Source organism: Symphalangus syndactylus, chromosome 24, assembly GCF_028878055.3.
Source record: "Symphalangus syndactylus isolate Jambi chromosome 24, NHGRI_mSymSyn1-v2.1_pri, whole genome shotgun sequence".
NCBI lineage: Eukaryota > Metazoa > Chordata > Mammalia > Primates > Hylobatidae > Symphalangus > Symphalangus syndactylus.
In genome coordinates, this window is record NC_072446.2 from 60,062,005 (window position 1) to 60,086,241 (window position 24,237).

The window sequence follows — 24,237 nt, forward strand, 5'->3', positions numbered from 1 at the left end:
GTAGCTTGCCAACGCTCCCAGCTGAATAAAGCCCTTCCTTCTACAACTCGGTGTCTGAGAAGTTTTGTCTGTGGCTCGTCCTGCTACATTTCTTGGTTCCCTGATGGGGAAACGAGGTAACTGACGGATGGCTGAGGCAGCCCCTTAGGCAGCTTAGGCCTGCCCTGTGGAGCATCCCTGCGGGAAGCTCTGGCCAGCCTGAGTGACAGGATCCAAAGAGTGCTCCCAGGTAGGAAATTGCCCCAGTGGAACACCTTGCCAGAGCAGCGCATAGCAGGCCCCTGCAGAGGATTAACACAGTGGCTGAACACTGGGAAGGAACTGGCACTTGGAGTCCGGACATCTGAAACTTGGTAAGACTAGTCTTTGGAACCTGTCCCACTCCATCTGAGTGGAAGAGTAGCCTGATCACCCACGGTGTGCCTGCACTGGCACTTTTGTTCTGGTTTTGACTTGACTTGAATTGAATTGCTAGATACTTTGGTTTTGGTTTTGACTTGGCTTGAATCTTTTGGAACTCGGATTTTGAATTTCGTGATTTTGTTTACTATAAACTGTAAAAGTGTGTGTGTGCCCTCCATACCCGTTCTTTGTCCTGTGGTGAGTGTGTGTGGTGTAAGCATGGTATTTTGTCTCAGGAAAAAAAGAGAAAAACAAAAACAGGTCAGGTGCAAGTAAGCCCACCCTACTAAGAACTATGTTAAAAAATTTCAAGAAAGAATTTAAAGGAGATTACGGTGTTACTGTGACACCAGGAAAACTCAGAACTTTGTGTGAAATAGACTGGCCAGCATTAGAGGTAGGTTGGCCATCAGAAGGAAGCCTGGACAGGTCCCTTGTTTCAAAAGTATGGCACAAGGTAACCTGTAAGCCAAGGCACCCAGGCCAGTTTCCGTACATAGACAGTTACAGCTAGTTTTAGACCCCCTTCCCCTGCACGGGGGAAGTTAAGAGAATTACGAGAACAGTAGCATAAGCAGCTGGCAGAGGCAAGGAAAGACCAGCAGAGAGAAAAAGAGGCCATCTATACCAATTCTAAGTTAATTTAGACTAAACAAGGTCTTCTTAATAGCAAAGGATAATTGAAATCCCAAACTTACAAAGTTTTCAACAAAAGTGAAGTTTGCTAAAAGTTAACAGTGTAACATGTATTATAGTAACTTCTAATCTTGTGGCCTTAGACAGTCTAGTCCAAAGACATATAAAGAAAGTTCGCTTTAAAAAAAAAAGGGGTGGGGGGGAGGCAAAATTTATGTAAAAAGAGTGTTATATAGTAAATTCTTGTCCTGAAATAAATTAACTAGTTGTTTAAAGAAAAAAAGTTTGTAATAAGTCAAAAAGTTAAGACGTTGAAAAATTGTCTACAAAAGTCGTGAAAGAAAAAATGTTATAAAAAAATTATGCAAAAAATGTTGTATAATTTAAAAGTAATAAGGCCTCCTGAGTACTATTAAAGAAACAGTTTATGTGCAAGGTGTATAAGAAAAGTAAAATATACCTTTAGTAAAAAAATTATAAAAGGACATAAAAATGTGGATTTTTACCTACATTAAAAATTAAAAAAATTATTGTTTTAAAAATTTAAGCCAGTTTTAAAACGTTAATTGTAAAGAAAATTCTGTGTGTAAACATATTAGCTAAAGTTAAAAAGGTATCACCCAGTTTTTCTGTGAACTGGTTATTAAAGTAAAAATGCTACAGGTTTTTCTTAAAGCATCAACCTGCTCTTTAACAAAAATTATAAAAAGTTAAAAAAAGTCTATAAAATCTTACCTTATGGTTAAACATAAAAAATTAGATAAATATGTCTACAAGGTTTTATTAAAATTAAGTTTAACATTAATAACACACTAATATAAAAGTAAAATTTAACTTATCTAGTATAAAAATCATACAAGAAACATTATTAAATATAAAATAGTGTTTACCTTTCTTTAGTCTAAAAACTAATAAAAATAGGTGCTAAAGAAAACATTCATTTTACTAAAGGATCATAGAAGTTAAAGACTTAAAACAAACTTTGGCAATTAAGACAGCATACCAAGAATGCAAATGCCTGGTTGAAATGGATCAAGTATTCCATCTGCACATTAAACAAAAGCAATTGTTATGATTGTGCACATGGCAGGCCAGAGGCCCTAATTGTCCCACTTCCACTAAGATGGTCCTCCAGTTGACAAGGCGTAGGCTGCATGGTAGCTCTTTTCCAAGATTCTACAGCCTGGAGTAATAAATCATGCCAAGCTCTCTCTGCTGTATCCTGAAGTCCCTGCAGGTCAGCACCCGAGGGCCATCCAGCTTCCGTCTCCCAACTCTAAGTTCACTTCATGTCTCTCACGGCAAGGAGGAGACTTAGCATCCCTTGAAGACCTGAAGGGATGCAGTAACCTTAAGAATTTTCAAGAGCTTATCAATCAGTCAGCCCTTGTTCATCCCCGAGCAGATGTTTGGTGGTATTGTGGTGGACCTTTACTGGGCACTCTGCCGAATAACTAGAGTGGCACTTGTGCTTTAGTCCATTTGGCTATCCCTTTCACCCTGGCACTTCATCAACCAGAGGAAAAACAAAAAATAAGACATCATAAAGCCAGAGAAGCCCCTTATAGGTCTTTCAACTCTCACATCGATTTAGATGCAATTGGAGCCCCACAAGGAATACCAGATCAATTTAAAGCTTGAAATCAAATAGTTACAGGATTTAAGTCAATATTTTGGTAGATGACAGTCAATAAAAATGTAGATTAGATAAACTACATCTATTACAATGAACAGCAATGAGCTTTTCATGAGTTAAAAAGAAAAACTCATGTTGGCCCCAGCACTGAGGCTACCTGACCTGACAAAACTCTTTACACTCTACATGTCAGAAAGAGAAAAAATGGCAGTTGAAGTTTTAACCCAGACTGTAAGGCCCTGGCCAAGGCCAGTGGCCTATCTCTCAAAACAACGAGACAAGGTTTCCAAAGGCTGGCCCCCATGTCCAGGGTCCCTGGTAGCAACGGCCCTGTTAGCACAAGAAGCAGATAAGCTAACTCTTAGGCAAAACCTAAACATAAAGTCCCGCCATGCTGTGGTGATTTTAATAAATACCAAAGGACACCATTAGCTAATGAATGCTAGACTAACTAGATACCAAAGCTTGCTCGGTGAAAATCCCCACATAACCATTGAAGTTTGCAACACCCTAACCCCGCCACCTTACTCCTGGTATCAGAGAGCCCAGTTAAACATAAACTGTGTAGAGGTGTTAGACTCAGTTTGGTCTAGTAGGCCCAACCTCCAAGACCACCCTTAAACATCAGTAGACTAGGAGCTATACGTGGATAGGAGCAGCTTCGCCAACCCCTGCAAAGTGACTCTGAAAAAGACAAGCCCTGCTCCAGTCACACCCAGAAGCTGACTGGTCCATGCATGGCCAAAGCATGAAGAAACTCATCACAGGACTCATTTTCCTTAAAATTTAGACTTGTACAGTAAAGACTTCAACTGACCTTCCTCAGACTAAGAACTGTTCCCAGCATATACATCAAGTCACTGAAGTAAGAAAAAATATTGCTACAGTCCTATTATTTTATAGTTATTATAAATGTCTAGGAACTCCAAAAAGAACCTGTTTGTACAATAACACTCAGTACAAAGTATGTAATTCAGGAAGTGATCCACCCGATGTGTGCTATGACCCCTCTGCACCTCCCATGATCACAGTCTTTAAAGTAAGACTAAGGACTAGTCCTTTTCTAGGTGACACAAGTAAAGTAATAGCTAGAGCAGAAGAGAGGTCCCCAAAAATGTAACCTTAAAATTTGACGCTTGTGCCGCTATTGATAGTAAGCAGCATAGAATAAGATGCCGTTCTCTAGATGAGGAAAAAAAAAATTACACAGCAAAAAAAAAAAAAAATAAGTATATCTGTCGAGAATCATATTTATGTAAAATGTGTCAATACTGGTCTTGTGTCATTTAGGCTACTTGAAAAGAAGATAAAAAAGATCCTGTTAGGCTTCAAAAAAGAAAAGTCAGCCCCTCCTGCACGAGTGAGAACTGCAACCCTTTAGAATTAGTAATCAGAAACTCCTCAGACCCAAAATAAAATTAAAAAAAAATATGTATCATTAGGCATTGATAGAAAAAGACTAGACCCTAGCGTAAACATCCTAATAAGAAAGGAGGTTCAAAGATGCTCTCCAGAACCAGTATTTCAGACTTTCTATGATGAACTAAATGTGCCAGTACCTAAGATTCCAGGAAAGACTACAAATTTGTTTTTGCAATTAGCTGAGCATGTAGCCCAGTCTCTAAATGTCACTTCATGTTATGTTTGTAGAAAAACTGTAATAAGAGATCAATGGCCATAAGAAGCCCGAGAATTAGTGCCTACAGACCCAGTTCCTGATGAATTCTCGGCCCAAAAGAATCATTTCTAAGTTCTGAAAGTCTCAATTATTAGACAATATTGCATAGCTAAAAAAAAAAAAAACAAAAAAAAAACAGGAAAAGAATTCACTCATTCTGTAAGATGACTTAGTTGTCTAAGGCAAAAACTGTATAATGATACTGCAAAAAACAGTTATATGGTGGAGTTCCAATTACACAGAAAGAGATCTATTCAGTAAATTTCCAAGGTTGCAGACTGTCTAGGCCCACCCAGAATTCCACCAGGACTAGCCTGCCCCTACCAGGTTACACTGGATATGTAGACATAGAGCCTACACTAAGCTGCCTGACCAGTGGACAGGTAGTTGTGTTATTGGCACCATTAAACCATCTTTCTTTTTACTGCCCATAAAAACAGGCGAACTCCTAGGCATTCCCTGTCCACGCTTCCTGCGGAAAACGAAGCATAGCCATAAGTAATTAAAAAGATGATAAATGGCCCACTAAAAAAAAAAATTATACAATACTATAGGCCTGCCACTTAGACACAAGACAGCTCGTAGGAATACTGGACCCCCATTTACATGCTCAACAGAATCATACAGTTGCAAGCTGTTTTAGAAATCATCACTAATAAAACCAGTCAAGCCTTTACTATTCTGGCCTGGCAAAAAAACTCAGATAAGAAATGCTATCTATCAAAATAGATTAGCTCTCAAGGACTTGCTAGCAGCTAAAAGAGAAGTCTATAAGAAATTTAACCTTACTAATTACTGTCTACACATAGATAATCAAAGGCAAGTAGTTAAAGACATAGTTAAAAATATGACAAAACTGACACATGTGCCTGTACAAGTGTAGCACAGATTCAACCCTAAAGCCATGTTTAGAAGGTGGTTCCCAGCACTAAGGGGACTTAAAACTCTTATAATAGGGGTTATAATAGTAATAAAAACCTGCTTACTGCTCCCTTGTTTGCTACCTGTACTTCTTTAAATGATAAAAAAGCTTCATCGCTACCTTAGTTCACCAAAATGCTTCAGCACAAGTGTACTATATGAATCACTATCAATCTATTGCACAAAAAAACATAAGTAGCAAAAATAAGAGAACTCCCACTAATTAAAAGTGAGAGTCTCAAAAGGGGGAAATGAGGAAAGAGAGAGACCCTCTCATATTGCTTTATATTGTTTTATACTCAGTACCTGTTTTAAGAAAAAAACAAGGAACTAAAACCAAAGACAGGCAGCCCTGCACCAGGCCCGAAACCAGCCCTGGGCCTGCCTGGCCTAAACCCAGTAGTTAAAAATCAACTCATAACTTAGAAACCGATGTTATTCATAGATTCCAGACATTGTATAGAAGAACACTGTGAAACTCCCTGCCCTGTTCTGTTTCACTCTGACCACTGGTGCATGCAGCCCCTGTCATGTAGCTCCTGCTTGCTCAAATCAATCACGACCCTTTCATGTGAAATCTTTAGTGTTGTGAGCCCTTAAAAGGGACAGAAATTGTGCACTCAGGGAGCTGGGATTTTAAGGCAATAGCTTGTCGATGCTCCCAGCTGAATAAAGCCCTTCCTTCTACAACTTGGTGTCTGAGAAGTTTTGTCTGCGGCTCGTGCTGCTACAGCTCAACCATTCTCTTAAGACACATACTAAATACAGCAAAGGTCAGGAGAGAATTCAGCCAACTCTTGATTATTCTTAGGTTGATTATCTAGTAATGGTTTTTCTTCCATACCCCGTGGCTTCTCCTCCTACCCTCCCCTGTAGCGTTTAAAACATTTAAGTGCTCATTAAGAGAGGAAATTGAAATCTGTCCATTTTGCCTTGGGCTAATGAAAGATTTTGTGCTGAGGATATTTAACTATGGAATTTTTTAAAAAAACATTCTAGAGCTAGGGTTGGTTATAGGTGCAAAGCAGATTCAGAGGAGCTTGGACTCTGCCTGAGTCCATCCCTGTGGTGGCATTATGGTTTCAACTTGTCTCTACTTCTTCCTAAAAGAGGATTATATTTCCCTGTCTGTGACAATGTGACATGCAGCGGCCCTTGTGGGACAAGTGTATGTTCCCACCACATTGACACAGGCCTGTTCATGTGACTTGTTTAGAAATGGCACTGGAACAGACATCATGTGTACTGCCACCAAGCAGAAGCCTTAAGATCCATTGTATGTTGCCTGCAGCTCTTTTGCTCCTAATAAACCATATTCCTTTGTCTGGATCCTGAACGGAAAGCATGTGGAACACAGCCAATCAGGGCTAAGTAGAGACACAACCAGCCTTTGTTGTTGAGCCCCCAATGAGACTTTTGGGGTTATTTGTTACTGCAGCAAAGTTGACTTATATAACCCCTCATCTTACAGTTTCCTCTTTGATACAATTATTTTTAAACTGCCCATGATACTACTTCCTCTTGATTCATTCTCTGCTAGCATGACCTGGATAAGGGAAAAATCATGTTTTTTGTGTGATATCCACTCCTTCTGAGCTCAATTTTAATCAAAAGGATCCAATAAAATAATTAAAACTAAAGCATGTTTATCTATTTGATCATTGAATATAAAAACTTCAAGCTGTTTTTGATGATTTTCTTCCATCGCTCCTGAACTTTAATGAAATGCCATCTTTATGGTTCTGCAAAATATTTCGGTTTTCCCACTTTGTAGTCTCCTGTCTTCTTTCCTCATTTAGGGATATATCATCTGTCTCTTGGATCTTTCATTTTCTTCTCCTCTATTCTATTTTATGATTTGATAGCAGAAAGGCCTTTTAAAATTTGGACTTGATCAAGACCTTTCCACTTTTGAAAAAACCCATTTATCCTCATTCTTCCCCATTGCCACTCAAAGTTGTAAGGTTAGCTGAGAGAAAGGAAGAGAGAGAGAGAGAGAGAGAGACCCAAGGTCAGGCGAGTAGGTTTATTAGCCTGCTGGGCTGCTCCACCACAGTCAGAGGAGGCAGCCCTGAGCTTACAAAATGAGAGGTTTATATGGTGGAGAGAGACCCTGGGGTTCTTTGTCGGTTAACTTTACCACATATCATCTCATGACCAGCTTACAATACAGGAATTTACAAGAGGGTGTAACTTAGGTTTATCCACATTTCTGATGACCTCCCCCATGCCACCTGGAGGGCTGTAAGCAAGTCTGGTGACCTTGCTGTAGTGCCTAGATAAGGGTCCAGGAATGCAGCTGCAGAGTATTCGGAGTAAGGGTCAGCTGCATTGTTTTGGAGGAGGGGGGTGGTCCTGGGGCAGCTTGTCCCTAACAAAAGTATGGTCCATGGACAAGCAACATTGGAATTACCCGGGAGCTTTTCAAAAATGCAGAATTTCAGGCCTCATCACAGACCTACAGAATCAGAGCCTGCATTGTATAACAAGATGTCCATGTGATTTGTATGCAAGTTAAACCTTGAGAAGCACTGGCCTAGAAGATGTAATTGAATCTGCAAATTATTGATCCCATAAAAAATGCCAGACTGTCCCTAGATACTTCACATGTATTATCTCTAATCATCACATTACCTCTGGAAAGTAAGTGCTGTGATCTCAGTTCTGCTTTCAAAAATCATAACCAGCTCTACCTGACTACAATCCCTCTTTTCTTTGTGTTTCACCTGGAAATGTCTTTATTTTGCTTTTTAGCTTTTAAAATTGAGATCTACTTGCATATAGTAAAATGTACAAACCTTAAGTGTATATCTTTATGACTCTTTAGAGATATATACATGAATTTTCCTAATTACCATCCAGATCAAAAACAATTCTCATACCAGTGGCTTCTTCCTGTTCATGTGCCCACCAGGTAACAGTGTTGTGTGTTTTTGAAATTAATTTAAATGTAACATGCAGCATATGCTCTTTGGTATCTTAGTTTTTTTTTTATAACTGTTGTCTGTGAAATCAATCAGTTGCTCTGCACATCAAATGTTCATTCTTTTTCATTGATATATACTATTCTACTGTCTGAATATACTATGTCATATGAGTGTTGAATTGTTTTCAATTTGGGGCTGTTATGAATAACACTGCTAAAACATTCTTGAATGTTTCTTCTGGCAGACATATTTTAACGGACTCATATTCCTTGGGTATAAACCAAGTGACAGAGAACAAGTAGGTTATACAATACAGAATATATATGTTTAGCTTTACTAGATCCTGCAAAACAGTGTTCTAAAGAATTTGTTCCATTTACACTTCTCCCAGAAATGTATAAGGATTCCATCTGCATCCTTTATTCTTTAGATTATGTCATGCTACTATGGGCCACAAAATATGCAGCAGAAGGCAATTTAAAATCTTTCACCTCAACCCAGTTTCTACCCTTTCACCTTTGGATACTATATAGAATGGTGATGACTGCACTACTGGTTATTCATTCTACAATGTATTGAGTGCTACCAATGGTAAATATGCCTGGTGCTGGAGTAGATCTTAAGTAAGATAGATACAGTGCTTGTCCTCAAAAAGCATACAGTTGCTGGAACCAAGTATTATATGTGAAAAAATTCTTTCTATTAAGATATAAAACAATTTCCACTTTTTGAGGAAAAAATCATTTCGAGCAGATTTTTGGATTATGGGAAACTGTGTGGAATAAAGACTATATTAGAAAACAAAATGAAGGCTGAAATACTCAGTAAATTAAATGAAACCAGGACATTTAACAAGGATTCATATAAAATGCTAAATTCAAGTTTATAAAATCAGCCTCAAGAAATGGGATGGGAGGACTTCAACCCCATTTCTGATAAAACTAGGGCCACGGGTTTTGCATTTCAGATCTGCTATAGATAAGTTTGGACCGCAGAATGACTGCATGGAGAGAAGAATTCTGTTATAGAAAGCAAAGGCAATATCTTCAATTAATCTCCTGGCAATGTCTTGCTTGGAGAGCCATTTCCCACTATGCAAACTAAGAATGTACTTAAAAATTAAAACATAATATAATTATGCTGAGGGAAAATACTTTTGTAAAAGATATATTCAGAAAAACAAAAACTATAGAAAGTGTCTTTGTATTTACCTGAAATATAAGAATTGGTAGGTAAGGAAATGAGAAGATTGAAAGAATAGAAAATTGATGGAGACATTTAGAAACAAATACATGTTTTAGATATCAAACTCGAGTTCACTAAGAAAGCAAAGGTAGTGAGCAAAATGAAACATGAAATGATGATAGGTACAGAAGATAGAAAATAGCAATGAATTTCTAATCTAAGGATTACCAGAAGTCTAAGCAGCAACATTTCATCAATCTCAAGGCAACCACTAAGTGACATATTATGAGGTTTAAAAAGATTGTAGAAGGTAGAATGCAATTTCACTTTTTTAAACTACATACACATGACATGTGTCCTTACACACATTTATATTATCAGGGGCAAAAACTGAAAGGTTGTATCTCAAATGTGGTCGTTGAGATTTAAATTCATAGGATTTTTATTTTGCTAACCTGCATTTTATAACAATTGCATATTATATAATTTAATAATTATAACAAAACAATTTCAAAAAATAGGCAAAAATACCGAGTGATAGCTTAGAAGAAAAAATTCTAGCTAAAGCCTATGTGTGTGTAAGTTAGGTGTCTAACCAAATTTAATTACTTTTTCTCAGTCTCTACTTGCACTCTAGAAACACTTGAGAAATAAAACTTTCAAGCAATTCTTGTTTCTGCTTAATGTCTCTCTTTTTCGTCTTTTGGCCAATCACCTATCTTTCCCGGTGCTCTATATATACCAACCTAATCATCATTTTCTAAATATATTACTTTATTTCTTGCCTTTGTACTTACTTAGCACATGTTCCCAATGGCTGAAATACCCTTTTTCTTCCTTTCCTATATGGAAAATTATCCTCATCTTTCAAAGCTAAACTAGCAATTTAGTTTTTTTGTATAGCATCCTTGGAATCACTAGGCAGAATTAATCATTTTCATATCTTTGCTTGTTGAGTTCTTTTGCCCAATCATCTATTTATTATTACCCTGATCACACCATGATGTAGTTGTGTCTGTGTTTGTCTCTCTTACCAGATTGAGAGAAATTCTGTTTTATTCATATTTTCCTTCCCAGCACCTACTTAATAAGAAGTCATCAATCAATGTCTATTTAACTGGACCTCTATTAGAGTACTCATCAAGGTCTGTAAATAGTCATTAAGGACTATAACTTACTTTCTCTTGCATCCTTTAACAACAAGGTAAAGTCCCCTATGCTACTAAGCACTCCACACATTATATTTGTTGCAGAGAACCCTGGAATGGGAATAAAGATAACTGGATGTTTTAGGCAAATCATAACCTTTTTGACCTTTAGTTTCATCATCTATTGAAAAGAAGAAAGGCTGTGGAATGAAATAATCTCCTAGGTTCATAGCTATGTCTTCAGATGAGGTTTCCAGCCACACTGACGTCTGTTTATTGGGTGGGTGATACTGAGAGGGAACCTTCACTGTTTGTTTATTGAGTGAGCTTCACTATCACTGTTGCTATAGGGAACTGGCCATTCCACCTAATCATCGCACCGGGTCACTGCAGGGACCTTTAACTCACTATTTGTGATCTGGCTTCGTCTATACCATGAAGGGAAAGAGTAGAGCATCCAGAGAGGGGAAGAGGCCAAAATCTGTATTCCTGTGTGTCCCCTGGTGCCAGTGCTCCACTTGATAAATTTTCAGAGGAATTCAATCAAGAATGAGAAGGTCACCATTCACTAGAGCCTGGGGCACTGCTGAAAAGGTGGGCCTGCTTGAGGTGGCAACCTGAGTCTGTTGATGAACACCAGGGAATTTCTGTGACTTGTAAGGCTTGACCCTTCACTTTGAGGATAAAGTGCTATTTCAAATATCTCTTGGAATATTTCTCTTCCTTGCCCTCTAAACCTGTCTCTACTCTTGATCTGTTTCACCTGTGTGCTTTACATATTTTGACAATCTTTTCTTGAAATAGATTTTTTTTTCTCATTTTTCTTAAATAAAGTTAGTTAAAAATGGGGGAAGAAACAAAACAAGGTGCCCAGCTTTGAAAACGAGGCAGGCTTTGGCGTATTGCACAAAGACAAGTTATGCCTGAGTGGCTTGCGCTGCACCCAGGCCTGCTGTGTGTTAATGACTCCTCCCGGGGCTTCCAGCCCATCTGCCTTTCTCCTCAGTGCATGCAGACCTTACACATTCCATCTTGCTTTCTTGGCCCCATGGGGGCAAGCTTTATGTTTCCCCCTTCACATTCAGACTAGTTGAATTCTCCCCACTGTCCTCTGCCCTAATCCCTCCTGGCCGAGGAAACAAAAGAACACAAAGAATTCCATGGTTTATGTATATATTTTTCGTATAGTGAACTCAATCGGCCATACTTATGGGAGGGGACCATTAGAACGGATAATCCAAAAATCCATTCGCTTTTCTTTAGAAATAGATCACATGATTGTTTCTTGGAGCCTTGGTAATTAAGTTTGGCTCAAGCTAATGCTTTAGCTTTAATTAATTTGCATAAAAATTGGTCTGGGGACATCAGTCTAGAATTAAGCATTTCTAGGGGATAAACCTGAACTCACTTTGTAAATGGACTGTTTCTGAACCATAGCAACAACAGTATAATTTTATTGCTTGCAGATTATTAGATGCTCAAGTTTTCTTAAGAACAAAGACTTTGTTTCTTTGATGCTTGTGTTGAAGAAATAATGTAAATTGTGTCTTTTTGTTAAACTTGAAAGTTGATTGCTGCTAATATTCAAAACTGTACTTTTATAAAAATTTCTAAAAATATCCCAGATTAAGAACAGAAGTTAAGCCTAGATTAGTGTGAATTTGATTATCTTCTAGACATCCTTGGTTTTCTCTTAGAGCCAATAAAACTTACTTTCCTATTGTAAGTTATTTTTAAAAATTATTTTTTGTCTTGTAGTTACAAAAGAAATGCAGTTTCCTTATGGATACACTAAAAATGCATATAAGCATTGAGAATTGTGGATAATTTTATAACTAAGGGATAGCCAGTTTTAATATTGTGAGTTGTCATATTTCTCTCGTATATGTGTATACACACATAGATGCAGACATATGCAAAAATATGTAAATATATCCTGGGATCAAAACATATTTACACTTTGAGTCCTGCTTTTTTATTTCATATTTTAGTAAGCATCATCCTCTGTCATTACAATTAATTTGGAAATCTCATTTTTAAAAGATACATAATATTCCACGTTATGGGTGAGCTTTCAGGTGTTTACACTTTTTTTTGCCATTAAACATCATATTGCAATGAACATTTCAGTAAATAAATATCTCCATACTCTGGGTGGGTGTTAGTTTAGGATAAATCTCTGAGGCATAATTTTTCCATCAAAGTATGAACATTCTACCTTTTATTAGGTTTTCCCAAAATTGCTGATGAGGAGGTTATGCCTTTCAGTCTCCCACTAATATTATGTGAGTGTGTTTGGAAACCCTATCTCCACTAATTTTGTGTATTTTCAACTCCACTTAATCTTATCTAGTTCAAAAAGAGAAGATACTATTTTATTTGCATTTCTTTAGATAATAAAGAGATAGGCCATCTCTTCATATTTATAATGGCTGTATATCTTCTTTTGTGAATTATAATGGAGCCTTTTGTCCATTTTCCTCTTAGATTGTTTATGTTTTTTCTTATTGGTTCACACACACTTTTTTTCAAATAAAAAAATTAGCTCGCTCTTTGTCATTTAGGTGAGACTATTTTCCCACTAGTTTTCATTTTTAATTTCACTATAACCTTTACTTATTATGTCAACATTTATCTATTACAATTTGGTTATTTTCCTCTTTTGTGCAATATACTGACATATGCACACACATTACAGACATGTGTATGCCTGCATTTCGTTAACATATGCATACCATCATGTGTCTGCAAGTATGTGCTCACAGTTAAAAAAGCAGCCTGTAATTGTTTCATTTTGTTGTTTTTTAAAAATACTATTTTTGTAGAGTGGTTTTAGGTTTACAGCAAAATTGAGAGGATGGTACAGAGATATCCCATGTAACTCCTACTGAAGTCCATAACTTACATTAAGGTTCACTCTTGGAATTGTACATTCTATGGGTTTGGGCAATGTATAATGAAATGTATCTACCATTATTGCATTATACAGAGTATTTTCAATGCCCTAAAGATCCTCTGTACTCCTCCTATTCATCCCTCCCCACCCCCACAACTCCTGGCCACCACTGATCTTTTCATTGTGTCCATGATTTTGCCTTTCCAGAATGTTACATAATTGGATTCATACACTATGTGGTCTTTTGACATTGGCTTTTTTCACTTAGTAATATGCATTTAAGTTTCCTACATGTCTTTTCATGGTTTGATAGCTCATTTCTTTTTAGTGCTGAATAATAACCTTTGGTTCTTTTACTCCAGTATTTTTATAGTTTCATTTTTATGTTTCATCTCTGCTCCTTCTGGAATTTATGTTGGTGAAAGGAATGAGGTTGGGATTCAGTTTATTTTTCAAATGGCCAACTAGTTGTTTTAATGCCATTGATTGAGTCATCTGTCTTTGAAATGTCAGCCAGAATATGTACTGAAATCCCAGATCTTCTTGGGTCTATTTCTAAACTCTTTCATCTGTTTCATTGATCAGCCTGTCTATTCCTATAGCAAGGACTACCCTGTTAAGCACATTTTTCAAACATGCCATGTCATTCGTAGTCTATTTGTTCTGTCATTGACTAATAATATTGCATCTGGGAACTCCTCATTGCATTTTCAACAGGTTTTTATTTGTATTGTATCTTGCCATATCATCTGACACATAAAGCCCCATCACTATTATATTTCATCAGGAATTTAAATTGTTATCAATATCAAATAACCAACTCTTTGTCACTGGAGATTTTTTTGCTAGGCTTCTAACCGAATAGATTAGTTCAAATAGAAGTAGTTCTTCATGTTTTCCTTTGATGCTTCTTTCTCAAATACACATTTTTCTAACTTTATACTTTGAAAGCTTTACCTTTTTATTGAGTTTAAGTCAATCTGAGTGGCTTTTACACTTACTAAAGTAACCTAATTACACTTACTGTTATAACCATTTGCTTGTGTTTCTGTCATCTTATTTGATCCATTAGGCTTTTGTTACGCTGCTAGTTTTTGTTATTATTTGCATTGCTGAGTATCCTCTCGTGTGATCTCTTTGGGAAATTTAGAAAGTAAGGTATCTTCTTTTAATTTTATTATTATTTAATTCTATTTGTGATTATTGTATAATTTTTCAGAGATATTCTGAAAAGTAACATATTGTCAGAATCCATAACACTGTGGGATTTTTAGTTTTTGAGTATTTTAGTATTTACGGAGTCAGGCTAATGTGCAACTCTTCCTTCTTCCAGCTATAATCTAGTTTTACAAACTCTGCCATTGATGCTTCCTTTCTTTCCTCCTTTCTTCATTCCCTTCCTCATTTCCTCTTTTTCTTTCTTCCTCTTTTAGACAATTTTATAAAATTGCAACATATATATAGAAACACAGACAAAATATAGAGATCTCGAATAACCAAATACAAATACAAAAACTATATATTTTTATGATAACCATCCAGCCAGGCAGCCCCCTCATGGCCCCCTCCCAGGCAGTATCTCCTCTCCAATCACCAAAGTTTAATAAAAACCCTGACTGTCACAGTGATCAGTACCTAGGTCTTCTTTATCATTTTATCACCTTAACAAGCCTTTCTAAATGTTAATTTTTTTTCTGCTTTTTGAACTTGATACATATGAGATTATATAATAAACAATATATGCTTTCATATCTTCTCTAATATTACATTTGTGAGATTCATCATGTTTTTGCATGTCATTGTAGTTTCGAGTTTCTATTGGGACCTTTTATTTATCTTTTTTTTCTTTTTTGACAGAGTCTTGCTCTGTCGCTCAGGCTGGAGTGCAATGGTGCTATCTCAGCTCAGGAGGCTCATTGCAACCTCTGCCTCCTGGATTCAAGTGATTCTCCTGACTCAGCCTCCCAAGTAGCTGGGATTACAGGTGCCCACCACCATGCCTTGCTAATTTTTGTATTTTTAGTAGAGACGGGGTTTCACCATGTTGGCCAGGCTGGTCTCGAACTCCTGACCTCAAGTGATCTGCCCAACTCGGCCTTCCAAAAAGCTGGGGTTACAGGCGTGAGCAACTGTGCCTGGCCTGATTTATCTTTATCTTTGTCTTCTGTATGTAACTTGTCATTTTCCTCTGCTTGTTTTTGTGATTTTTCTCTTTATTGCTGGTGTCGAATAAATTGATTATGACGTCCTTAGGTGTAGTTTTCCTTATGTTTCTTATGCTTTGGGGTCATAGAACTTCTTGCATATGTGGGTTCATAATTTCATCACATTGAAACATTTTAATCACTTTTACTTCAAATATCTTTTCTGTCCCTTCCTCCCACATTCACCCTCAGAGATTCACATTCATGTATATTGTAATTAGAACTACCCTTCAAGATGTTTCATAGCTCATGGATGCTCTTTTTTTCCCCCCTCAGTCACTTATTCTATGTTTTCATTTGGATAGCTTCTATTGCTTCATCTTCAAATTCATTAATCTTTTCTTCTGTAGTATCTAATCTGCCACTGTTCCCATCAAGTATAATTTTTAATTCAGGCACTGTGTTTTGAATTCCTTGAAATTCAATTTGGGTCTTTCTATAACTTCTTTGTGTCAAATTAACATGGTCAGTCCTAATTTTAATTTTGTAAATATGTGGAATAGAGTTATAACAACTTTTAACATGCCCTTTCATATTAATTCTATCATCTGCATCATTTATGGGTTGAGTTCCATTTATTGACTTTTCTTTTCCTGTGCATCATACTTTTCTGCTTCCTGTCAAGAACTATGAAGTCTCTGAGATTTTACCCTGCTTGAGCCACAATTCCATGGATGCCGACAGAAGACAAAGACTTCTGGGTCAAAGATAAAGGACAGTTTATTATTCACAGAAATCACAGTAACCAGAGTATTAGTGTCTGTTCTCTGAGTCCTGATTCCCACATGGTGCCATAGGTAGACCAGCTGATTCCTGCACACTCAGTGGGTGATATCATAGCGGAGGAATCTTGAACTTAGAGAATGTATTAGTCTATTTTCATGCTGCTATGAAGAAATACCCAAGACTGGCTAATTTATAAAGAAAAAGAGGTTTATTTTTCTTGTAAATTTGTTTGAGTTCATTGTAGATTCTGGATATTAGCCCTTTGTCAGATGAGTAGGTTGCAAAAATTTTCTCCCATTGTGTAGGTTGCCTGTTCACTCTGATGATAGTTTCTTTTGCTGTGCAGAAGCTCTTTAGTTTAATGAGATCCCATTTGTCGATTTTGGCTTTTGTTGCCATTGCTTTTGGTGTTTTAGACATGAAGTCCTTGCCCACGACTATGTCCTGAATGGTATTGCCTAGGTTTTCTTGTAGGATTTTAATGGTTTTAGGTCTAACATATAAGTCTTTAATCCATCTTGAATTAATTTTTGTATAAGGTGTAAGGAAGGGATCCAGTTGCAGCTTTCTACATATGGCTAGCCAGTTTTCCCAGCACCATTTATTAAATAGGGAATCCTTTCCCCATTTCTTGTTTTTGTCAGGTTTGTCAAAGATCAGATAGTTGTAGCTATGCGGCATCATTTCTGAGGGCTCTGTTCTGTTCCATTGATCTATGTCTCTGTTGTGGTACCAGTACCATGCTGTTTTGGTTACTGTAGCCTTGTAGTATAGTTTAAAGTCAGGTAGCGTGATGCCTCCAGCTTTGTTCTTTTGGCTTAGGATTGACTTGGCGATGCGGGCTCTTTTTTGGTTCCATATGAACTTTAAAGTAGTTTTTTCCAGTTCTGTGAAGAAAGTCATTGGTAGCTTGATGGGGATGGCATTGAATCTATAAATTAGCTTGGGCAGTATGGCCATTTTCACGATATTGATTCTTCCAACCCATGAGCATGGAATGTTCTTCCATTTGTTTGTATCCTCTTTTATTTCATTGAGCAGTGGTTTGTAGTTCTCCTTGAAGAGGTCCTTCACATCCCTTGTAAGTTGGATTCCTAGGTATTTTATTCTCTTTGAAGCAATTGTGAATGGGAGTTCACTCATGATTTGGCTCTCTGTTTGTCTGTTACTGGTGTACAAGAATGCTTGTGATTTTTGTACATTAATTTTGTATCCTGAGACTTTGCTGAAGTTGCTGATCAGCTTAAGGAGATTTTGGGCTGAGACAATGGGGTTTTCTAGATATACAATCATGTCATCTGCAAACAGGGACAATTTGACTTCCTCTTTTCCTAACTGAATACCCTTTATTTCCTTCTCCTGCCTGATTGCTCTGGCCAGAACTTCCAGCACTATGTTGAATAGGAGCGGTGAGAGAGGGCATCCCTGTCTTGTGCCAGTTTTCAGAGGGAATGCTTCCAGTTTTTGCCCATTCAGTATGATATTGGCTGTGGGTTTGTCGTAGATAGCTCTTATTATTTTGAGATACGTCCCATCAATACCTAATTTATTGAGAGTTTTTAGCATGAAGGGTTGTTGAATTTTGTCAAAGGCCTTTTCTGCATCTATTGAGATAATCATGTGGTTTTTGTCTTTGGTTCTGTTTATATGGTGGGCAGAGGACATGAACAGACACTTCTCAAAAGAAGACATTTATGCAGCCAAAAAACACATGAAGAAATGCTCCTCATCACTGGCCATCAGAGAAATGCAAATCAAAACCACAGTGAGATACCATCTCACACCAGTTAGAATGGCCATCATTAAAAAATCAGGAAACAACAGGTGCTGGAGAGGATGTGGAGAAATAGGAACACTTTTACACTGTTGGTGGGACTGTAAACTAGTTCAACCATTGTGGAAGTCAGTGTGGCGATTCCTCAGGGATCTCGAACTAGAAATACCATTTGACCCAGCCATCCCATTACTGGGTATATACCCAAAGGACTATAAATCATGCTGCTATAAAGACACATGCACACGTATGTTTATTGCGGCACTATTCACAATAGCAAAGAGTTGGAACCAACCCAAATGTCCAACAACGATAGACTGGATTAAGAAAATGTGGCACATATACACCATGGAATACTATGCAGCCATAAAAAATGATGAGTTCGTGTCCTTTGTAGGGACATGGATGAAACTGGAAAACATCATTCTCAGTAAACTATCGCAAGGACAAAAAACCAAACACCGCATGTTCTCACTCATAGGTGGGAATTGAACGATGAGAACTCATGGACACAGGAAGGGGAACATCACACTCCGGGGACTGTTGTGGGGTGGGGGGAGGGGGGAGGGACAGCATTAGGAGATACACCTAATGCTAAATGACGAGTTAATGGGTGCAGGAAATCAACATGGCACATGGATACATATGTAACAAAACTGCACATTGTGCACATGTACCCTAAAACCCTAAAGTATAATAAAAAAAAAAAGAAAAAAAAAAAAAAAAAAAAAAAAAAAAAAAAAGAAAAAGAGGTTTAATGGACTCAGTTCCACATGGCTAGGGAGGCCTCATAATCATAGCAGAAGGCAAGGGAGGTGCAACTGCATGTCTTAAATGGTGGCAGGCAAGAGAGTGTGTGCAGGGAAACTCCTCTTTATAAAACGATCAGATCTCATGAGACTTCTTCACTATCATGAGAACAGCATGGGAAAGCCCACCCCTGTGATTCAATTACCTCCCACAGGGTCCCTCCCACAACACGTGGGGATTATGGGAGTTACAATTCAAGATGAGATTTGGGTGGGGACACAGCCAAACCATATCAGAGAATCTCAAGATTCTCTGAACCTTTTAAAATGCACAATAAATATGTATGCTCTTTAATTTGAAGAGAAACATGATCCTTTTCAAAGATACAAGCAGTGCCTCTGCTCACAAAATATGCAGAAATATGAAAGATGCATGGAGAGTTGTCTTGCAATAATTCTTTGCATGCCTGGTAATTTTGTTGATTTTACTTTGTTGGGCATGAGATATATTTATAATTTTTATAAATATTTTTGAGCTTCATTCTAAAATGCAGTGAAGTTACTCAGAAATATTCTGATCCTTTCAAGTCTCACTTTTAAGCTCTATTGGGGAGGACACGGGGAGCATTTAGTCTATTGCCTGTTTTGCTCCGCTACTAAGGCAAAAACCTTCAGAGTTCTTTATGAATGTTTAGGCTTTCCAGTCTTGCTGAACAGGCACTTCTTCTAGCCCTGTGTAAGCTCCAGTTATCACTCTCTCAGATCTTTTCTAGTGTTCCTACCCAGTCGAAGACTGAGGAGTTCCTTCTGTAGACCTCTCAGCATTCCCTTTGTGGAGCTCTCTTCTCTGTAGAATGCTACCTTGCAAACGTTAGCTACCTTGGCCTCCCAGGACTTTCACCTCTGTCTCCTCAACGTGGAGAGTTTGCTGGGCTCCCCCTGGGTTCCTCCTCTCTGCACCACAGCCTGGAAACTCTCCAGGCAGCCAGCTGGGCAATCACAGGGCTCACCTCATTTCCTGACTCTCAGGGGCCACTGAGACTTACAAAGTTTCAACACTAATTGGTACTTTTACTCTTCATGTTAATGGAAAAACATTAGAAGACTTAAAATTAATTTCCCTCATTCTAATAAATGCCATTATTGTGGTATATTTTAATGTTATGCATATCTTAACTCCACAAGACATTATTGTCAGTATTGATTTATACCATCAATATTTATCTAGACTTATCCAATAACTACCATTTACCTTGCTCTTAATTCCTTCCTTTATCTTTGGCCTTCTATCTGGGATTAATAGCTTTCTACCTGCAGAACACCAGAATTCTCTGGTGATGAACTGTGCCTTTCTTTCTGGTCCAAAATGTCCTTAATTAACCTTTATTCTTGAAACATACTTTTCCCCCTGGGTTTAGAATTCTTGGTTCACAGGTATTTTGTTGTATTATCTTCTTATTTTCATTATACATATTGAAAAGTCAGCTCTCAGTCCAAGTGCTTGAAGATAGCTTTTTAGATGTTTTGTTTATCTTTGGTTTTCAGGAATTTTACTAAGATGGGTCTTGTTGTGGATTTATTTATTTATATTATTTATAATATTTATATTTATTTATATTATTTATTTATTTACTATGATGGGCCTGGTTGTGGATTTATTTATTTATATTTATTCTGCTTAGAGTTCAAAGGGCTTTTGGAACACGATGTCCTTCATCAGCGTGGGAAATTTCTCACCACATTTCTTCAACTATTGCTTCTGCCCAATTGTCTCTCTCCTTCCTTTCTGGGACTTCAGCTGTACTTGTGATAGACTTTGTCATAAGATCCTTAATATCTTTTTCTCTTTCTTTAGTGTTTGCCATCCTTTCTTCCCCTACTATTTGTAATTTTGGGTATATTCTGACCTAACTTCTAGTTCACAAATCTTCTTTCAGCTGTGTCTAATATGATGTTCAATCATAAATTCATTCATTGAATTCTTAATTTCAGTTACAGCATCATTTACTTCTAGACTCTTTCATTGTAAAATTTGTTTTGAATTTCTAGTTCTCAGCTAAAATTTCCAGTCTTATCTTTATCTCCTTATACATACTCAGCATATTTATCTAATACTTTGTGTTTATAACCCTAATATTTTCAGCTCATATGAACTTACTTCTCTTGCCTTATTGTTTTGTTTTTCATGTTACCTTTTTTCCCTCATTTTTTGGGGTATTTTTTATGTGTGTGCTGGACATTATATTTTGCAAATTATTTATATAAATGATTTGAAGCCTGTAACACTCTTTTTCACTGCTAGTAAATATTTTACATTTGCTTTTCTTAGATGCCTGAGGGGACTAGCAATCTGGGCTGGTCTTAATGTGAAGATTGAGAAGATTTGAAGCTGGGAAGCAGTCCACGGCCAATCTACTGCTCGTTCATTCTTCCTGCTAGGATACATATCTTTGGGGTTTCAGCCCCAAAACAGAGAGTTTATCAGGGGTCATTGCCTTTTTCAGCAATGGAGCTCCAGACACCTTCTGTAGAATCAGCAAATACCCTAAGGTAAAAACAGCTTCAAATTCTGGGCTCAAATATCTGGAGATTCATTGCCTCCTAGAGATCAGCTTTACAGTTCTTCAGTATCTTATTAGCTCACTGATGCCTTTAAACAGTCTCTCTCTCTCCATTTGTATATATGTATGCATAATATATAATATATGTTTATAATATATAAATATATATATTTTTTGTCTAGTTGTCTTCAGTAGGAGAAATAGTCTAAATTATTTAGACTTTCATTATTGAAAGGTAGTCTGTCTTTTCTCTCATTTTCAAACAACACATACTATAAATTTCAAAGTTAAAGACATATTTAGGTAAGACATTTTCATCCTAATTATGAAGGATGATTTCAAAATTATTTGATAGAACAATGATTTCAACATTTTCATACATTTAATTAGTCTCTTACCATATAGTCCCTTTCGAATGTGCCTTCCTCAGTCTTGAGTTTTGCCTTCCTTTCTATATTATTGTTTTTGCTCAGGCCTTCGTTAGTTTATTCAGAAAGGATACCTGGGTGGCATATTTTCTTAATCTTTGTATTCCTGAGAAAATATTGCTCTGATTTCATGTATAAATAATAACTTCATTAACTATGGAAACTGCGCCCTTTTGAGCTCTGGAAACTGTGACTCCATTTTCTTCTAGCTTTTAGGGTTGTGGAAGAAGAAGGTTAAGGCTAATCTGACTCTGGTGGTTTTAGTCACTACCTGATTTTGACTATGCTTAAAAAGCCTTTCTTTATCATTTATCTTCAGGAATTCCATGAAGCCATGCAGGTGTCTGTTCTGAGTTTTTCCTTTGCCTATAAATATAATGTGTACTGTCATATTTTGGGTGGAAGAACGGGTTTACATTAGGAAATTTTTTTCTGTTATTTTTCTAAAGATTGTTTCATTTCTGTTATGTACTCCCTTCTTGATATCCCAAGACTATGTGGATTTAATCCCCTGCGTTTATTCTCCATGTTTTTCAATGAAAATATGTATTCTCATTGTTATAACACATTCAACTCAGTGTTTGCAAACCCAGTGCTTACAGAATTCAGGCAAGTAACAATAAATGAAGCCAGCCTAGCACAAAAGTAATGAGTGATGAGGATTCTGGAAAGCAAAAGTGTCATCTAAAGATGGCAGCTACTGATCAACTGGTATTCAGTGCTCATAAAGTGTTATTGGAATTCAATATTTTTCCAGAAAAATTCAAGTCTGTGAGTTTTTTTCTTTTTTTTCTGTTTCCCAGCAGAAGAAAAGAAAAGCTAATAAAGGATTTCACAACTTACCATTGGGATGATCTTGGTCACACACAGAATGATCTGTCACTTCACCGCCTTTTGTAATACTGTCATCCTTTGCAGAATCTAACGACAAACAAGCAAAACCTTTGGTCAGCATTTTTAACATGGAAATAGAGCAGCTTTCAGCACTAACATGATGGATTTATGTTTGAGGAAAAATAGAATTTATTAGTTTCAAAAATAACCACTCAAATACATATGTTTGCCAATAAATAGGCGCTCTTTTTCCCCCACACTACGTGAGATAACTGCTCAAAGCTTGCAAAGGTAGAGATGAAGCTAGCTGGGATATCTTTTTGCAACAAATAAGAAAATAAAAGCAGGCTTTTTGCATCAGGGAAAGTCTTAGAATTGTAGGAAAGGACATAAAAGGAAGGCAAAATAGAGAAGATTAAAGGACTATCTAATTTTAATGTTCTTAATGCTTCCATTACTGTGGTTGCTCACATATGGGAGTCTTGAGTGCTTGAAAAAGTCAGATACAGAACCTTGAAATCCAGTGGTAATTAAGTTCATCTTCCTCGGGAGCCATAACAGTAGAACAATAGCATAGAGGGAATGCAGACCTTCTGGTCTCTGCAAGGTCATTCCCTCCCTCGCTTAGCACATTTAAACATGGAATCGTTGTACACTTATCTTTTTTTGTTACAGGATATGGTTAAACATATCCATGTTTAACATGGCTAAAAGGATTCTGTGACTATGGGCTATTGCAAAACTACAAAGGGCTCCTTGCTAAATATTTAGGCCTCCCTGGAGGCTGTTTAAAAAGCATTGGAATGATCCTGTGAATGGATCAACAGGAAGACAGCAAGTAGGTCTCTCATTCATTTTCCAAACATTTAATAATGGCCAAGTATATGCCAGACACTTTTTTTAGACAGAGTCTCACTCTGTTACCCAGGCTGGATGCAGTGCTGCAACCGTAGCTCGCTGCAACCTCAAACTCCTGGGCTCAAGCGATCCTCCTGTTCTGGCCTCTGCAGTAGCTAGGACCATAGGCACAGGCCACCATGCCCACTTAGTTTTCTAATTTTTTGTATAGGCAGGATTTTGTAATTTTGCCCAAACTGGTCTTGACCTCCTGGCCTCAAAGGATCCTCCTGCCTCATACTCCCAAAGTGCTGGGATTATAGGTGTGAGCCATCACACCTGGCCAGACACTGTACCTGATGTTGGGAAGCCAACAGGAAACAAAACACCAAATCTCTGCCCTCATGGAGCTTATAGTCTAGTAGATATTTTTCATGCTGTTGAAAGGAAAGCAATCCAAAGATATCTAAAAGTCGTAAGCTAATCTTGTAAGCTTGTGGCCATGGAGAAAGCTGGGGGTGGTACAGCAACACCTTGATTACTTACAAATGTGTTCTCTACTGAATTTGTGTCGCTTGGTTGAGTTTTAACTCCCCAACAGAGCTGAATCAGATGGAGTCTAAAATAAACTATTCTTTGTTTGTTTCCTTTTCATTTCTCCCTCTGTCTCTCTCCATTCATTTCCTCTCAAAATT

The 24,237-nt window shown here is 37.3% G+C and overlaps 1 protein-coding gene across 7 annotated transcripts in view; it reads right to left on the reverse strand.

Annotated features, from left to right (window-relative positions):
- MACROD2 (mono-ADP ribosylhydrolase 2) overlaps positions 1-24,237 on the reverse strand; it is a 2,104,525-nt gene that overhangs the window by 65,534 nt on the left and 2,014,754 nt on the right. For 6 of the 7 annotated variants that reach the window (XM_055265233.2, XM_055265236.2, XM_055265232.2 and 3 more), the window contains one exon: positions 22,715-22,792. In XM_055265233.2, coding sequence (XP_055121208.2) covers positions 22,715-22,792 — 78 coding nt within the window. Of the gene's footprint in view, positions 1-10,563; positions 10,645-22,714; positions 22,793-24,237 lie in introns of all 7 variants that reach the window. The other variant, XM_055265231.2, reaches the window with a different exon arrangement.